Source organism: Chlamydotis macqueenii, chromosome 16, assembly GCF_036417535.1.
Source record: "Chlamydotis macqueenii isolate bChlMac1 chromosome 16, bChlMac1.mat, whole genome shotgun sequence".
Taxonomy (NCBI): Eukaryota; Metazoa; Chordata; class Aves; order Otidiformes; family Otididae; genus Chlamydotis; species Chlamydotis macqueenii.
Window position 1 is genome coordinate 978,272 of NC_141571.1, and position 17,045 is coordinate 995,316.

At 61.4% G+C, this 17,045-nt stretch overlaps 3 protein-coding genes across 11 annotated transcripts in view; 2 read left to right on the forward strand and 1 right to left on the reverse strand.

Moving 5' to 3' along the window:
* Positions 1 to 17,045, forward strand: part of RBL1 (RB transcriptional corepressor like 1) — a 278,968-nt gene that overhangs the window by 247,540 nt on the left and 14,383 nt on the right. The gene's annotated exons all lie outside the window — the stretch shown is intronic.
* On the forward strand, positions 1,876 to 8,620 carry TGIF2 (TGFB induced factor homeobox 2). The gene is made up of 3 exons (XM_086760726.1): positions 1,876 to 1,946; positions 2,825 to 3,063; positions 6,051 to 8,620. The coding sequence occupies exons 1-3, from the start codon at positions 1,910 to 1,912 to the stop codon at positions 6,633 to 6,635; spliced, it is 861 nt and encodes a 286-aa protein (XP_086616852.1). The 5' UTR covers positions 1,876 to 1,909; the 3' UTR covers positions 6,636 to 8,620.
* The window catches only part of DLGAP4 (DLG associated protein 4), a 163,514-nt gene continuing 158,339 nt past the window's right edge, over positions 11,871 to 17,045 (reverse strand). For all 9 annotated transcript variants that reach the window (XM_086760945.1, XM_086760944.1, XM_086760941.1 and 6 more), the window contains 3 exons: positions 16,379 to 16,470; positions 14,412 to 14,564; positions 11,871 to 13,676 (listed from right to left, as the gene is read on the reverse strand). In XM_086760945.1, the coding sequence (XP_086617071.1) occupies positions 13,461 to 13,676; positions 14,412 to 14,564; positions 16,379 to 16,470 (461 nt within the window). In that variant the 3' untranslated portion in view covers positions 11,871 to 13,460. The remainder of the gene's footprint in view (positions 13,677 to 14,411; positions 14,565 to 16,378; positions 16,471 to 17,045) is intronic.

Sequence of the window (17,045 nt, forward strand, 5' to 3'; positions counted from 1 at the left end):
GTGAAGGTGTGACCCAGCGCTGCATCACATATGGGCACAGGGAAATCCTGCGGGAGCCACGTCCTGGACCAGCAGCCTGCTTGCACGTAAACAGAGCGATGTGGTCTCGTTGGCCACCTTGGGCTCTGCAATTGCAGTGGAGAGGCGCAGGGGGGCCGTGGCAGCCCAGGGAGGCCTCCAAAGAGCTCCTCGGCCTGTTGGCAACGGGCACGGCAAAGGTCCCGCCCGGTGCCTCCCCCGGCACCACCCTTGCTTGGAAACACCTTCTGCTTTCCTGGGAGCGGTGATGTGCGAGGCTTCTGGTTTCCCATTTAGTAAGGTGAAAAGCCACCAAACGAAGCACGGGTGGTGCCTCTGGGTGGTCTGAGGTCCCTGGGGCTGTTACCCACACCAGCCCCAGCAGCTCCTGTCCCCAGGCCTGGCACTGCGACCTCTGCCTGCCTGTTCCCTGCCCGCAGGCACCAGCAACCCCTCGGAGCTCAGCCAGGATCCAGCTGGGCGGAAGGGGCTTGTGGGGTGCCCTGCGGGGGTGTCCCTGGGTGGGTGTCCCTCTGCAAGTGTCCCTGCAAGGGTGCCCGTGGGTGGGTGCCTCTGTTCAGGTGCCCCTGTGTGGGTGTCCCAGGAGGGTGTCTGTGTGCAGATGCCCTTGTTTGGGTGTCCCTGTGCAAGTGTCCTGGGTTGGTATCCCTATCCGGGTGTCCCTGGGTGGGTGTCCCTGTTTGGGTGCCCCTGTGCAGATGTCCCTGTCCGGGTGCCCCAGGTAGGTGCCCTTGTGCAGATGCTCTTGCTTGGGTGCCCTGAGTGGGTGCCATAGGTGGATGTCCCCGGGTGGGTGTCCCTATGCAGGTGTCCCTGTTCAGGTGCCTCCATGTGGGTGCCCCCCCCGAGTGGGTGCCTCTGGGTGAGTGCCCCAGGTGCGTGCCCCTGTACGGCTGATGCTGGGTGGGTGTCCCTGTGCAGGTGTCCCTGTTGGGCTGACCCTCTTCAGATGTCCCTGTGTGGGTGCCCTGGGTGGGTGCAACGGGTGAGTGTCCCTATGTGGGTGTTACTGTGCGGGTGCCCTTGTTTGGGTGCCCCTGTTTGAGTGTCACCATTTGGGTGCCCCTGTATGGGTGTCTCTGAGTGCGTGCCTCTTTGCAAGTGTCCCTGCATGGGTGCCCCTGGGTGGGTGCCTCTGTTTGGGTGCCGTGTGTGAGTGTCCCTGTGCAGGTGTCCCTGTGAAAATGTCCCTGTCTGAGTGCCCTGGGTGGGTGCCCCGTGCAGATGTCCCTGTGTGAATGTCCCTGGGTGGGTGTCCCTGTTTGGGTGCCCCGGGCGGATGCCCTGAGTGGGTGCCTCTGGGTGGATGCCCCAGATGGATGTTCTTGTGTGGATGTCCCCAAGTGGGTGCCCCGGGTGGGCATCCCTGTGCAAGTGTCCCTGCACAGGTGCCCCTGCGTGGGTGCCTCTGTTTGGGTGCCTCAGGTGGGTGCCCTGGGCGGGTGCAGGGTGCAGCTCCAAACAGGGAGGGGGGGTCACCCCGGCGTTTCTGCAGCCCGCGGGGCCCCTCCCGCCGAGCCCCGTGTCCGGCAGCGGGGGCAGAGCCCCCTCCCCTCCCCGCCGCCAGGAACCGGCCGGGGGCCCGGCGGGGAGGGGGCGCGGGTGCCCGGTGCCGCGGCGGTGACAGCCGGGGGCGGGCGGGCCGGGGCCGGGGCCGGGGGCGGGGGGCCCGGCCGAGTTCCTGCCTCCTCGGGAACAAAGGGAACTCTGTCTCGGCATCTGTCACCGCCGCCCACCCAAAACTTTTCGCCGCGCCTCGGCCGCCCGCCCCGCCGCCGCGGGAGGGTCCCGTGTGTCCCCCCCCCCCCCCCCCCCACGTCCCCGTGTCCCCCCCCCACCCCCGGCACCGGCTCCGGCGGCGGCGCGGCCCATGCGAGGGCCGAGGCGGCGGCGGCGGCGGCCCGGGGGTAAGAGCGCAGCCGGGGCGGGCGGCAAACATGGAGGCCGGGCCGGGGAGCGGGGCAGCGCGGCCCCGCCGCCTTTGTGCGGGCCGGGAGCCGCCCCCGCCCTGGAAAGTTTGTGGGAGCCGCGGGTGGGGGTGTGGGGGGCGGGGGGGTCGCCTCCTTCCCGCGCCGCTCCCAACTCGGCCGATGTGCGGGAGCCGCGGCCACTTTCGGGCCGGCCGGTGCCGCTGGCGGGGTCCGGGCCGTCGGGGGGCTCCCCCCTCCCTTTCTTTCTCTTTCGCTCCCCCCGGGCTGGGGGGGGGGGGCACACACGCTCCCCCGCCTTTGTGTCCGCGGCGGGAGGGGGCCCGGCGCGCGCGCTACCTGTTGCGGGCGGGGGGGGCGGCGGAGCTCGTCTGGGCGGGGGAGGGGGGGGGGGCTGGGTCCGGCCCCCCCGCCCTGCCGAGCCCCGGGCCGTGACAGCCGCGCGGGGAGCTCCCCCCGCCGCACAATGACCCCGCGTGGTTCCCTCTCCCCGCAGCTCCTCCGACGTGCGGCCCCCGCCTTTTTCTCCTGCTGAGATTTTCTCTATTTTTCTATTTTTCTTTTCAACACCCCCCCCCCCCCCCAATTTTGGGTTTTTCCTTGCCCGCCGCCAGTGCCCCCCCGGATCTCACGCGGTGCGCGGGGCCCTGCAGACCCCCGGGGCTCCCAAGTGCGGGGGGACACACGCGCCACTCTGCCCCCCCCCGGGGGCTCCGACTCCGGGTCCCCCCCCCAGCCCGGCGAGGAGGGGGTGGGCCGCCCTCCCCCTCCGCGGCCGTGTGGGTCCGTGGGCGCGTCCCCCCGCGCTGCCCTGCCCGGGACCCCCTGACGCCCGCCCGCCGGGCTCCCCTCGCCAGGTTTCCTCCAGGAGGGCCAGGCGGGCGGCCCCGCCATGTCGGAGAGCGACGGCGGGGAGGACGACGGCGCCACGTCCCCCGACCCCTCGCAGGCCAGCAAGAGGAAGAGAAGGGGCAACCTCCCCAAGGAGTCGGTGAAGATCCTGCGGGACTGGCTGTACGAGCACCGCTTCAACGCCTACCCCTCCGAGCAGGAGAAGCTCAGCCTCTCGGGGCAGACCAGCCTCTCGGTGCTGCAGGTAGGAGCCGGCCCCCCGCACCCCGCGGGCCCTGCCACGGCGCTTGGGCGCGACTGGGAGAACCCCACCGGAGACCCCGAAGGGCTCTGCGTGCCGGAACCGCTCGCCTCTGGAGGAGGAGGCAACGCAGGGGACGGCGGGGAGCAAAGCCCCCCGCGTTGGGCAGCCTCTCTTTTGGAGAGGTCTGAGCCCCGGGGACTGGTTTTACAGACGGAGGGACTGGGGTGGGGGTAACTAAGCAAGACCCCTGTGTTAGTAAAAGCTGCCACGGCTGGGAGCATTTCTGGGGGTGCTGCTTTATCCTCTTCCCCTGGGCAGCCCCCTCCAAAGGGGACAGGGCCACCAGCCCCTGCACACAGAGCTGGGCAGGGGGCAGCCATCCCAGGAGAGACGGGCCGGGCTGGGCTGGGCTTTAACCCGGGTGGGCCATAAGCTGCACTGAGCACTCTCACCCACCTGGCCCCAGTTGCACCAGTTGCATTAAGGGGAGCCCAGTCCAGTCCCCCAGCCCCACTCCCAGCAGTGGCTGATGTTCTGCTGGGGGCTCTGATGGGTGCAGTGGGGTGAGCCGGGCTTTTCCTCCCAGCTTTGGCTTTTTCCCCACGTGCTGTTGGGGTGGCAGGGGGAGCCCCCCTGCGCTGCCTGCCCCCCTGCTCCGTGCCAAGGCCAGCAGCCTCCAGGCGGGGGGGCTCCCGTGCGCCCAGCACCCCATCCCCTGGCAGGGTGGGGGACGAACAGGGGCTTCGCTCTGCTCTCTGGTTCTGGGGCTCAGCGGGACGGGAAACAGCTCTTGCGTGCAGGGTGAGTGCCAGTGGGGTTGCAGCTGAGTGCCTCTCCTTGGGGCTTCCCCTGGACTTCCAGCTCCTGTCCCTGCGGCTCCGCGTGGTCCTGGCCGCCCCGGCTGCGGCCCAGCCGCCGGTGTGTGGGCAGTGGCTGGCTGCTTTCCCTCTTCCTGGCCGGCCAGCCAAACTTTCTATTGCGTTTTAATGTATTTCTTTAAAAGCTGGCTGTGCAACAGGTTTTTGTGTCCGAGCAGCTGGTCTGGGAGAGGCTGGTGGTCCTGGGAGGGCTTGAGTTGGCGTGGTGGGGGGAGCAGCGATGGGTTTGGGGCTGGGGGAGTCTGGGCTTGCAGCGTGTGCCGGGTGAGGAGGCTGCCCCTGCACCCCCCCGGCAGGGTCCGGGCAGGGTGGTGCTTCCCAGGGCCAGCTGAGGGCTGTCGCTGGGATTTGTCAGCCTGAGGTGACGCACCAGGGTGCCGTGGGGCTGCTCCATCCGAGGAGGGGAAGGCTTTTGGGGCGGAGGTGTGGGACACCCAACGGCAAAGCTGGAGCGGCTGCGGGGTCCCATCCGGCTGAACGCCCCCCGGTTGTTTATTTGTGCACCCCCGGCCAGGGGTCGGAGTGCGGCAGACCCGGGTCTCCAGGGAGACCGGGAAGCCGCGTGTCTCCCTGCAGAAAGTCGGGAGGGAGGAAAGCCATGCCTTCTGCTGGCGAGGCTTCCCGGACAAAAGCAGGTTTCCAAGCCCGTGCCCTCCTGTGGGGATGGGCTTTTCCTCCCTGTGGAGGGGACGCTGCTCTCACAGCGGTGGTGGGGAACAGGCGCTGCCCAAAGTGATGGTCCAGTGTGCACTGGTGACGGGGCCAAGGGATGGCCATGTTTGTTTTTTTTTTTTAAAAAAAAAAGCTGCTTGTCTCAAAGCAGAGGCATATCGCAGCTCCCAGGCGGGTGACGCGGTGCAGTGTCACCCGTGGTTGCGTGTGCCCGTCTCTGTGCCATTCTCTGGAGGGAGCTGAATGCTGGAAGGAGCATAGCGGGGGTGGCCGGCAGGATTTTGAGGGGCTTCTCGGCATTGTTGGGCTTTTTGTCAGAGTCCAGCCCTCGGGTTGGGGATTACAGCCATGGACAGCCGTGGGATCGCAAGATCGCGTCACGGGGACCCGGCTAAGGAGGGTGTTTGGAAGGGAAAAGGGAGCAAGCCTGGTGTGTCTGGGGGTGTTAAATGCCAGATATGGTCTGAAAGACAAAAAAGGGACAGCTGAGATCTTGCTGGGATCTACGCTGTGGTGAGTTCTCTCTCCCTGGGGGAAATATTTTACGTAGCTGTTGATTTAGGAAGGATCTGTAATTTTTTTCCCCTGATTTATTCTCTTGTAATGGTTTTTGAGGAGGAAGGCAGTTATTTTAATGCAACATTTCATATAAAGATGCTGAAACAATGCATGGCTGAGACTGAGCACATGGCCGCTGCATTTCCGAAGGTGTAGCCGCAGAGCTCGGCCTCCTTGGCGTGCAGAAGTTTGGAAGGGCCTCTCAAGCCAGCTGTAACCTCCCTCCTCGGCCGGCGGCGTGGGAAGGGGCCGGCGTGCTGCCCGAATCCCTGCCGCCCCGTGAGGGGGGTGCTGGGAGCTGCGCACCGCTTTGCCGGTGTGCGGCCGGGCACAGTCAGTGGCGGGGGCTCTGGGGCGGCGTGGGGGCTCAGCGCTGAGCCTGTCCTTCCCCGGGCAGCGGGCAGCTCCGCTCCAGGGCCACTGCAGCTCTGGTGGCTCCGCTCTGGCTCGCGGGGCGGCTTGGCCCCAAAGCCCGGGCTCTGTTCATTCATGTGGTGAGCAGGTGCCGGCCGTCCTGTGGGGGCTGGCACCCACGGGGGGTCCCCGCCAGCACGGGCTGGCAGGGCTGAGCGTTGCCCCGCAGGCAGCCGGGACGGGGCATGGGGAGGAAGGGGCTGCCCCGGGCAGGAAGCAGCCAGCGTTGGGGTTTCCGTGGGTGGCTGGGCGATCCCTGCCAGGAGCAGCTCTGCCACCCCGGAGCCCCGCGGGAAGGAGGTGTGGGGCCGGGGCAGAGACCCGTGGGAGCTGGGGTGCGTGGGAGCTGCTTGCTGGGCCCGGGGGAGCTTCTGCTGGCTTGGCTTTGGGCTACCGGTCCCCGGCCGGCGCTGCGCGTGCCTGGCAGCCCTGGGCTGACGGCGCTGCGCCCCTCTCTCCTCCCAGATCTGCAACTGGTTCATCAACGCCCGGAGGCGGCTGCTCCCCGACATGCTGCGCAAGGATGGGAAGGACCCCAACCAGTTCACCATCTCCCGCCGAGGGGGCAAAGCCGGTGACGTGGCCCTGCCGCGGGGGGCTGCGGCCGGCCCCGGGGTGCTGGTGGTACCTCCGGCCACGGCGGCGGGGGCCTCCAAGGTGCTCTCTGTGTCGGTGTGCCCGCAGGTACTGTGCCACCCTGCCCAGGCGCTGGGCAGCAACCTGGCGGTGCTGGGCGCCCACGGCCCCGAGTGGGAGAAGCCCCCTGGCCCGCAGCGAGCCGAGCCGGACCATGTCCCCAAAGCACCGCTGGTTGCCACCGGCAGCACCGTGACCTTGCTGGCCCGGGCCGAGGCGGCCAGCCCCACCAGCGGACTCTTCAACACGCCGCCCCCCACGCCCCCCGAGCTCTTCGGCGATGACTTCAGCAGCTTCCAGCTGCTGGTGGAGGTGGCCTTGCAGAGGGCGGCCGAGCTGGAGTCGCAGCGGCAGGGTGGGCAGCTGCCCCTCTTGCCCCAGACTGAGCCCCCAGCAGCCTCCGTCTCCAAATAACACCCTGGGCGGGTCCCGCAGGGTGCCCTTCCGTGGGGGCGCCCGACCCTCCTTGTGCCACCCGTCTGCCCGCATCCCCCGACCAGCCCGTCTTGGAAGCGGATCCCTGCCTTCGGGGGCTCCGGTCTCACCGTCGGCCCGGGGGGAGAGGAAGGACTGTTCCGTCCCGCCGCCCCCTTGCTGGGGAGGTGCCCTTGGCGCCAGGACGGTGCCCGGGACGCGGCTGCTGCAGCCTGCCCGGGGTGAGACCTCTGCAGCTCTACCGGCCTCTCCCTGCCACCGCTGACGGATACGGTGGAGCTCCCCGTGGAAAACCTGCTGACTTCTTTTTCTCCCTCCTGGAAACAAGGGGCCAGCCAACGCCGTTTCTTCAGGGAGAGAAAGAGAGAATTTATTTTTTTTTTTACCGTTGGTGTCTGTTGTAAGGACTACGGATGAAAACTTTTTCTCCCAAATCTCTGATCTCTCCCCTCGCCCACTCCTTTATTTTTCCCTTTCCCCATTGTTTGTGGAGGGCTTTTCTGGTACCTTGAGCTGGCCAGGAGCCCTGCCTTGCCCAAGGAACTGGAAACCTGAAGTCCGTGGCGTTTTTCACACGGAAAACGTGGGACCCTCCTCTTCTGCCTTAGGGCGTTACGGATGCTGCCAGTAGAAATCTCTATGGTGCTGTTTAGCAATTTTTTGTTGAAACGTTTTCCCCTTTAATTGTGATTTATTATATGATTTTTTTTTTCCTTCTATAAGCATTTCCACACCTTCCCTGTGTTTCGAGTTCCTGCTGAACACGTGCACGTGGTGTCCTGGAGCAGGGAGCGCGTGGCAGAGCCTGCGCAGTGCGGGCCGCAGGCTGCTGCTGGGGGGCACGCAAAGCCCAGACTGTGAAATTTTGTATCCAGCTTCTTTATTTTCTATTTCTATTTTTTTAAAACATTTGGGAAGAGGTGTGTTGTGGGCACGGGCACACAGCCAGCCATTCCTGGAATGCAGAGCTGTCTCCTCGGCCAGGCGCTGGTGGAAGGGGGGGATCCAGCCCCACGGCTCCCCATCCCCTCCCTGCGGGGCCGGGCCTGGCTCTGTGCTGCTGGTGACCTCTAGGGACAAACTGGTGTCTGCTGGGAGCCGGCTGGGACCCTGAGCCCTCTCTGGGGGGCAGGTCCTGGCCGGGCATCGCTGGCTGTCGCTGAGCGGGAGCCTGGCTCTGCGCTGGGCCTGGGCCGGTGACATTGCTGTTCCGCTGTAGACCGGAGTTACGCAGCGATATGTGCGCACCTCTGCTCCCTGCGCTGGGAAGCACCAATCCTGGGAATGAGTCGGATGCGTACGCTGCATGAGTAGAGATGGTAACGCCCGCAGGAGCTGGTGCTCCGCAGGGGCCCGAGCCGGCGGCGCTGGGGGAGCAGCACGCTGCGGGATGGCGGGGCCTGGAAGGGAAAAAGCACTGACTGGGGGGCTGGTGTTCCCCCGCCTGTTTCTGCAGGGGGAAGGTGACGGGGAGAGGAGCTCCCCAGCTAGCAGGGCTGCGGGACTGTTTGCCAACAGCGTGCGGCGTTGGCCGGGTGCTCTGGCACTGGGCAGAGGGCAGGGCTCCGGGCGGATGCTGGTCCTGCGGCCGCGAGCATCCCCTGCTCTCCCCCAGCTCCGGCTGTGCCCAGCTTGGCTCTCTGCCTGCTTTGTGGGGAAAGCCCTGAACAGGGGACTCCCTCCTTTATTTCTAGGTAGCCCTTCCCCGTCACACCCTGCGGTTCTGTTTTCTCCCCCAGGGGAGGGAGAGGCTTTTCCGTCCCCTCCCCGTATTTTGCCCCAGCCAAACCAAAGTGGTCCCCCCGCGGGGCAGGAGTGCCCGCACCACGGCCCCACGCTGCTGCCCTGGGGCTGGACCAGGATGAGTGGGGAGGGAGCATTGCAACAAAATGTATGGAGCAAAAATCTACTGTAAATATCCTTTCATTTGTTCTTCTGGTGTCAAATAAAAGGTTTTTTAGTTTTGTGTTTTTTTTTTTTTTTTTAAATAGGATCTGTGTGTGAGACAGGGCTATGTCACGGGTGGGTGGCTCGCTCCTCCCTCACGCCCGGCCCCCAGCTCCCGACACTTGGCCGAAACGGTGTAAGGGGGTGAAGGAGCGTTGCTGGGTGGGGAAAAAAGGGGGTCGATGCCTGCACCGGCCTGTGCCTGCACCCCCATCATCCTGTCTGACAGCCGGTGCGCACTCGCGTCCCGCAGCGTGGGATCCCGGTGGCCAGGAGCCAGAGAGCACCTGGCAGCAGCAGAGGGCGGATGCGGTTGTGTCTCCCCTCCTCCAGGCCAGCGCTGGAGAAGTGAGCCGGCAGCGCTGCTGGCCCCTTGGCAGCCGAAAAACGTGATCTCTGGCGAGAGCCCGGGGGGAGGGGCAGGGGCCTGCAGCGCTGCTCCTGGAGCAGCGGCCCCAGCCAGCCCCGCTCCACCATGCTGGGCCCGAAGGGCTGCACGGCCAGCGCGCGTGCGGGACGTACGGGCACCGCAGCAAGGCTGGGCTCATGCACACACGTGGGGATGTGCAGGCTGAGAGCACATCCGCCGGTGTCCCACGCGCACCAGGGCGGGGCTGCAGTCCCTGTGCCGCCTCGGTGCCCTGGCTCCCTTGCAGCCCTCTCACCCCTGCCTTCCTGCGGCGTGGGGTGACCCCAGGGACTCTGCCCCACCCCACCCCGGGCACTGGGCTGGGGCTGTGGAAGGATGGAGGCACCCGGAGGCCAGCCAGGCCTCACTCCTGCAGTTCCAGGGAAGCCGCTGGGCCGCTCCGGTGACAGAATGGTGCAGTTTAACCCCAGCCGGCAACTGAGCCCCACGCAGCCGCTCACTCACTCCCCTAAGTGGGATGGGGGAGCATCAGCAGAGTAAAAAATGGGAGGAAAATGCCTGGGTTGAGCCAAAGACAGTGGGCAGGCGGGTGCTCAGCCATCCCCAGGAAAGCAGGGCTCCATCAGGGTAACGGTTACGTGGGACGACAAACGTGTGGTCTGGCCCGGCCCTTTGGGTGGCTGGGGGTCAGCTGTCCCAGCTGCATCCCCTCCCAGCTGCTTATGCACCCCCCAGCTGGGACTGGAGGCATCCTGCCCGCTGACCACCAGTAGCCCTGGCCCAGCCCTGCAGCTCCCCCTCCACCCCATGCCCTGTGCTGCGCACACCCAGACGTTGCACTGAGCGCAGAGAAGCCTTGTCCACTCGACGCTGGCACACTTCTCTCGCCCGAAAAATACTTGCCTGGGGGTAAGGCTTTGGGAGACACCCCCCCCCAGCAGCTGCGTGGGGCAAGGCGGCAGCACAGGGCATCACACTGTGCCCCAAAACAGCACACCCGGAAGGTAACGTTATGTGTCACAGGGGTCTCTGAGCCCCCTGGGACGTGCTGGCCAGCCGCGGCGCAGACCACGCGTCCTGCTGCACCAGCCCCGCCAACCCAGGTAACGCAGGGAGCCACTGCCCTGGCACAGCTCCGTGAGGCAGCACCAGCCCAGTGCCACGGCTGCACCCCGGGTCCAGCGCTGCCGGACCCTGAGCTGGTGGCACAGGATTCCCGCAGCTGTGGCACGCAGTATTCATGGGAAAACAGCACCGCAGAGTGGGTGGCTGGTCCCAAAGCTGCCCAAACCGCGTGCAGAGGCCCAGTGCGGGCACCAGCGGCTTTCTGCCCAGCTGGGGGCTGCCCGGCTGCGGCCGCTTGAGGAGAACGGGGCCGGGCGCACGGGCGCTGCCGTCCCTTCCAGAATGGGCTGGCGCTGAGGAGCTGCTCGTCCTGCGCAGCGCTTACCCCGGGCCTGGCGGTGCCCCTGGCCACCCCGCCCTGCCCCAGCCCCTGCCCGCCAGGGTCACCCTGCCGCCACGCCCTCACGCCACCCCCCTCACGCCCAGGGCTGCGGGGGCGGGGCTGGCAGTGCCCCACCCCTGCTTCTGCCAGAAGTTCCGCCCCCTCCCAGCAACCTCAGCAGCCATTGGTCCCAGCAGTCACATGGTCTGTTGTGATTGGCTGGCAGGACCAGCCACCTCGCCTACTGGTTTACCCGGAAGTACATCTGACACAGAGGCCCACCCCACAGCTACACAGGGGGCAGCCATTTTGTTTCAGCCACCATTTTAGGGCAGGGGCAGGCATTTCGTCAAACGTCATACAGCTCTGTGATTGGCTGGCAGCTGCCGCTTCACACCTCCGCACCCACGCGGTGCTCAGGCAGCCCTGTGACTGTCTGCCCCCTTCCACCGGGTCCAGGAGTGCTCAGATATAAAAATACATCCACTTCTCGACAGTGTACGTATCTACAGTTACTGTGAAAGGCGTGTAAGTGGGTACACACTGATTTTTCAGATCCCTGCTTCCATCTTTGCTCGTGTGCCGCTGTTTCGCAGCGCACGTGCACAGAGCTGCGGAGCCGGAACGCAGCCAGGGCCGCGCCCCCACCGCCGCCAACACACACCGGGAAAGGGACCCTCCCCCACCGGATGTACTTCCAGGTGAGCCGGGGAGGCGGTACCCCTGCCAGCCAATCACCACAGACCACGTGATCAGAGGAGGGCAGGACTCTCTGGCAAGCAGCCTATGGACTGCAGGAGGGGGTGGGACATCCACCAGAGGCATCAGTCACTGCCCTGCCTGCTCTCCAGTGTGGTGGCCATCTTGCTCGGGGCGCCAGCGGCTGGGGGCCAATGCCGCCCCACAGCCCCACTGTGCGTGTGGCCCCAGTACAAACCAGTCATGGGTACCACACCGCTGAGAGCGAGGCAGGAGAGGCTGCGGGCAGCCGTGAACTCAGACTGCATGTGTGTGTTTATTATTTTTTACAGTAAGCCAGCCAGCTGCCCTTGCTGCTGCAAGTTCTTCTCTGAGGTGGCAGGAAATAAAATGGGGAGTCAGGCAGGCACACACGCTCCCCCCCCGCTCCCCGGCCTTGCCCAGAGACCCGCGCCCACGGAACGGGTGGCGCCAGCGCCCCCTCCATCTGCACTGGCCCCGGCTCTGCGGGCACAGCACGAGGGCGCGCGCGACTGAGCGAGGGTGCAGAGCGATCTGCACCCAGGGACTGATGATCATTTGCCAGCTCCGCTGGACAGGCTGCTGCCCACAGACTCCCAGGCCCGGAGAAGAACAAGGCCAAGTGGTGACAGGATCCTGGGTCCCCATTGGAGGGTTTATGGCAGGGAGCAGGAAGCTCAGCGCACTGTACGTGGACAGCACCGGACAGCAGACAACAGTCATGCAGATGTCATTCAGGATTTCACTTTTATTGATTTTTTTTGCCTTCTGGATCACCAACACCCGAGCTGAAACTTCTTTGGGATTCCACCCTCACCCCCATGAACGTAGCACACAATCTCCCAACTCATTCAGGCGAATGAAGAAAAAAAAAAAATCCCCAGCCAGCTCACTCAGAACGGGGCCAAACGCTTATTTTAGGGGGTGGCAAAGAATCCGGCGGTGGCAGTGCTGGCTTCAGGAAGTCAGACTGAAAAGGAGACCTACAAAGGGGAAAATGGGCTAAAAAATATTTAGCAATCCTTCCTCTACCCAGAGAGCAGGGAGATAAGGAAAAATAGTCATCTGGTTACACACAGGGTATATATTTTTACACACACTTTTACACACATCTAGATATAGTACATGTAAAAATATATGCTGTACATGTGCCCATCCTCACCCGGGGCGGTCAGTGCGCCGTGCGCGCGGGCACGCAGACGCGTACGAGCTCAATGTACAGGAACTGCTAAGTGTATATGTGCATATGTACACATCCCGGCAGGCAGCCTCCCGCCACCGCCCGCGCCTTCCTCTGTACAAAATCCGGGCCTCCACCCAAAACACCCTGACACCCCTCACCCTCCCCTTCCCCAGCCCACTCCGAAACAGGTCCCCCCGTGTAGCAGCTTCTTTCTCAACAGGCAATTCAAGGGAAATAATTTTGTAACGGGAAGAGGAGAAAAATCAAAGTGAAGAATGTGTGGCTCGCGCCCGTGGTTGCTCTGTGCTCCCCCGCTGCCCGGCCATGCCTGGAGGAAGGCACTGCTCTCCCGGGATCAGCCAGCCAAGCACCGTCCCGTCCCGTCCCCCTTCGCCAGCTTATTGCACATTGCTTCTGGACTGCGTTCCGACCCCTCTGCGTTACATTCCACAGACCCTGCCATCCTCTCCCTCCAGCAGAACAGAGGAATACAGACCCGCTACCCTGCCCCTGCCCACCCCTCCTCCCCACCCCGCCCCCGTCAAAAGGAGAACAAAAAAGAAAACCCCGAGAAAGGCTGCTTGCTAGCAGAGTGCAACGGCAGTACACACTGAATGGGTGTTCTCTTTGGGAGCTCTGGGGAAGAGAGGTTATTTCTAACACGGGAAACGAAGCCATGCAGAGGGTGGGATAAAGGGAGCAGGAGGGAAAAATAAAGGATGAGGAGGAAGAACAGAACTGAGGAGGAGGAAGAACACAGCATGGCAAGTGCTCAAGGCTTCATGTTTTCTTGTCCTCTTCTTGTAAACAAGCTAGTAATTCTCGTTAGATAGAAGTAGTAAAAAGACTGAAGGTCCAAGTCGAGGGGCTGGAGTTTCCAGAGTCTGTTCAGTCCATTCAGCAACACCACAGCCAGTGAGAAAACAAGGGGTATTTTTTTCTTTCTTTTTTTTTTTTTTGTTTGCTTTTTTTAAAATCTTCATTACTTAAAGCTGAGAGAAAAAAAGCCAACTCAGGAGCCCTTTTCAAGGATGGCTCATTGTCTCTAGACTGAATAAATCACACTAGTTTAGAGAACACCTTTTTTCCTTTTAATGACTTATAAAAACCACGCGGTTCCTTTCGCTGCCCCTTTGCTCAAAGGCGGGTCTGTGCCTCGGGTACGTAGATCTCGATGCTGTCCGCGCTCTCCGTGGCTGAGTTCTGCCGGACAGAGGCCGCCCGCTTGGCTGCCATGAGACGCTTGCGAGCTTCCTGGCGCTGCTTGTCTGAATCAGAGGCTTTGTCCCGGTTCAGCTGGGATTTGGACTTGGCTGGCTTCTTTGGCACTGGAGGGGGTGGTTTCTTCTCTTCCTTTAGGGAGACAGTAAGGAAAATTCCAAACATAAAATAAAAATGCACATACAGAAGCTTCCTCTCTGATACAGCACGAGGGACTAAGCAATGGGATTGAGCGTTAGGTGAAAGAAGCAGGAGCAGGTCCCGAGCAAGACACTCATCCAGATCAGCTTCCCCAGCTTTCCAGAAATGTGCCACTGTGCATTTTGTGGTGCAGAGGCCTCTCAAGTGGAGCAGAGTTTGCCGACTGTGTCTGGCCCAGCCATGGGTCAGCACACCACAGATGCACGAAGACCCAGCTGGATCTGGAACTGCAACGTTTTAATACGCGCAGCCACAGCCCTCCTTCCTCCCCTCACGTCGGGTTGGGTGGCCGGGCCCAGGGACACAGCCCACGCTGCATTTTCACAGCGTTCCAGCAGGTTTTTTTACAGGACGCTGACACAGGAGTGTTTTAAACCCATTCATGCAGTGCCTGTAACGCTAGAGGCCCCTGCATCACCGCTTTAGGCATACACCGCTCACGGCTCTGGCTTCCCTCCATCGTGGCACCGCTTCCCCTTGTCCAAAACTGTTTGCACTGTTAATTGAGAGGAACGGTCTCCGTGCATTGCAAGGCTGTGAGATTACCCTGCGCAAGTGCAAGGTGGTGAAAGCCCCAGAGATCATCTGTTTGCAGACAGAAACAGACCTCAGATACCCAAAACATCTGCGAGGTGCTCCGGCTGCTCTTAGCTGCCCCACACTCACCTTTTTCTCCGGTGTCTCTGCCAATTGCCAGCTATTAGCTTTCAGGTGGTACAGCTCATCAAACTTCATGCTGATGTCTTCAATGGACAGCTGCAGGAGATCCCAAAACCCAGCTAGGTCCTGGGCTGTGGGTCTGGGATTGGCATTAGGGTTCTAGGGGGGAAAGCATTAAGAAAAAGTTCTTTCAGAAAGAATACACCCTTCTGACAAGCAGAGCAGTCTGCAGAGCTTACATATTCACCCCTTGTAAGTCGACCTGCCTGACAACTGAAACGTTAAGAACCCACAGGAGACACTAACCCTAAATATGCAGAGCCACAATGACATCATTTATAGTCACAAGTATTTCTGCAAAGATCAGGAAGCAGAGATCCCGACCGTGTTTCCCCTACCAGAGCCTGAAGAAGAATCCTGGAGAAGACACTCTCCGTAGCAGAAAGCGATAGCTCCCATTCTCCCCAAAACTTGCCCAGCCAGGGCTAATCCCACAGTGGTAACCTCCCGCTGAGGGTCACCAGCGCAGGGTTCAGGGCTAGAACACTGGTTTCTGACACAGAGACCCTGATTTCAGGGTGAGCAATAACGGAAATGGACACAACACGATGCAAAGCACAGCTCTGGTGGCTGGAGAACTTGCGTGCCAGTATGCAATCCAAAGAAGCCAATATAGCTTTCACATTCAGGGAGAATGACTGCTACATCCCCCACAGAACAACCTGAAAGTATCAGTACTTCTCAGGCTAGGTTGAAAATTTTTAAGTAGCTTAAGTTTCTCCCAAGACCAGAATTTTCCCAGCTCTGAGACATCTGAACTGCCACCACAGCCTGGACTGCCTCAGGAAAGAATGGGGTGAGAGCTGAGCAGCTCCGCACAAAGCGCCGAAGGCAGACCTCAGCGCAAAGCTGTTGAAAGCCCGGCAGCGGGTGCTCAGCCGGAGATCAGGGAGCAGATGCGCAGCACTTCTCCTCCTCCTCCTTCCCGAGTTTCCCTAAAGTGTTTTTTTTACAAGTGTCTTAGATGCTGATGGAAGGAACAAACATTTGTGAAGTATCTTAAAAACCTAGCTACTATGCATTTCCCTAAAGTTTTTTTTCACAAGTAAAGGGGAATTCACCTCTGAGGAAGCCTGCGAGATCCATACCATCATAAACGCTTGAGGGGAAAACCAAAACAAAAAAACCAAAACAGATTCCCACCCTGTTCAGCTCTCAAAGCCAAGCCCTTGCATTACATTTGCATTCAGAGAATCATTTAGGTTGGAAAAGGCCTTTAAGATCATAGAGTCCAACCATAAACTGTGGACTGCCAAGTCCATCACTAAACCATGTCCCTAATTACAAATACACCAGCGTACTTAGTGCCTGCGATTCTCTGTTCGCAACCCAGGTGAAGAGATCCGACTCAAACAGCGCTTGGTGACCAGTGAGAGACAATTCTGTTGGGACAGTTTTACCATCCACACAATCTACATGCAAAGCAAGCGTGTTTGGAAAAGAACAACAGACTTTTCAAACATTCCCCCCTGTCTGGCAAAACCTCAGCGGTTCACCTCAGAAAGCCCTTTGGAAGCAACCGGAGAGAGGCAGTTTCCGGGACACAGAGCAGAGTGGCTGGCTGACAGGTCAGACCCACAGAGTCTCCGTGTGTTCAGCATGCTCTGATCAGCAGTTCAAGAAAATTCCCCGGTGCTCACGTAGGCACCAAGAGGAATTGCAAACACTCATGCCTGAGCGCAGCACAGGCCAACAACTGCCTATCCAGAAGAGACGCTGAGACAACCAGCCTCCCACTGCTCAGCTGCTGTTTTACCTCAGCGTCCATCCGTCGCGGCATGGTGGTCGGGCTGCACTGCCTTGGCTTTGCTGTGAGCCACAGCAGCCTGGCGATACCTGACCATGTTCCTGTAGTGCTGTTGAAACAGATACAACCCCCTCCCAAAACCCAGGAGAAACAGACCCAGACTCACCAAGTTTTGTTCACAGAGGCCATGGAATTGCTGGAACTTCTGTGACATTAGTAACTGTGCACTGCCCACTGCACTCAGGACTTTTCCTAAGACTATGGGGGAGAAAGAAAAAAAGAAAAAGACTTCAGTTGAATAGACTGTTAAATGCAGCAAGGAGCTCTGGAGGAAAGAAACACTCTTGATTCATTAGGAAAGGAGGTTCAGAGACCTGCAGAGAAGTAACTGCTCTCAGGGAAGAAGTACTGAAACTACACATCTGTCTTTGCCATTATTGCTGCTTCTAGAGCAGGTCAAAAGCAGGCCAGACTGAGAACATCAGTGTTTGCAGAAAGTGCCTTCAGCCCATCAGAGAAGCCACCAGCAGTCTCAGTGAGCAGATCTACTGGCACCTGCTTGCAGATCACAGCCTGCTCACCACTCATGCACGCGGTGTGAAGGTGGCAAGGGGCAGAACTGTCTCCAGCCTCCATTTACCAGAAGGGATGAAAAGAGCGGCAGGCTAGGGCTTTTAACAGCCAGGACCTCAGGCTGCTCCCAGCGGGTTTTCCAAGAAGCCTCTGGGAATGGCAACGTTCCTCTGCTCATTAATGGAGAAACACTGTATGGGCTTTCCCCTTCCAAAGGCAGGGTTGAGAGACCCACAGTGCGCGCCACCGCACCACGAACA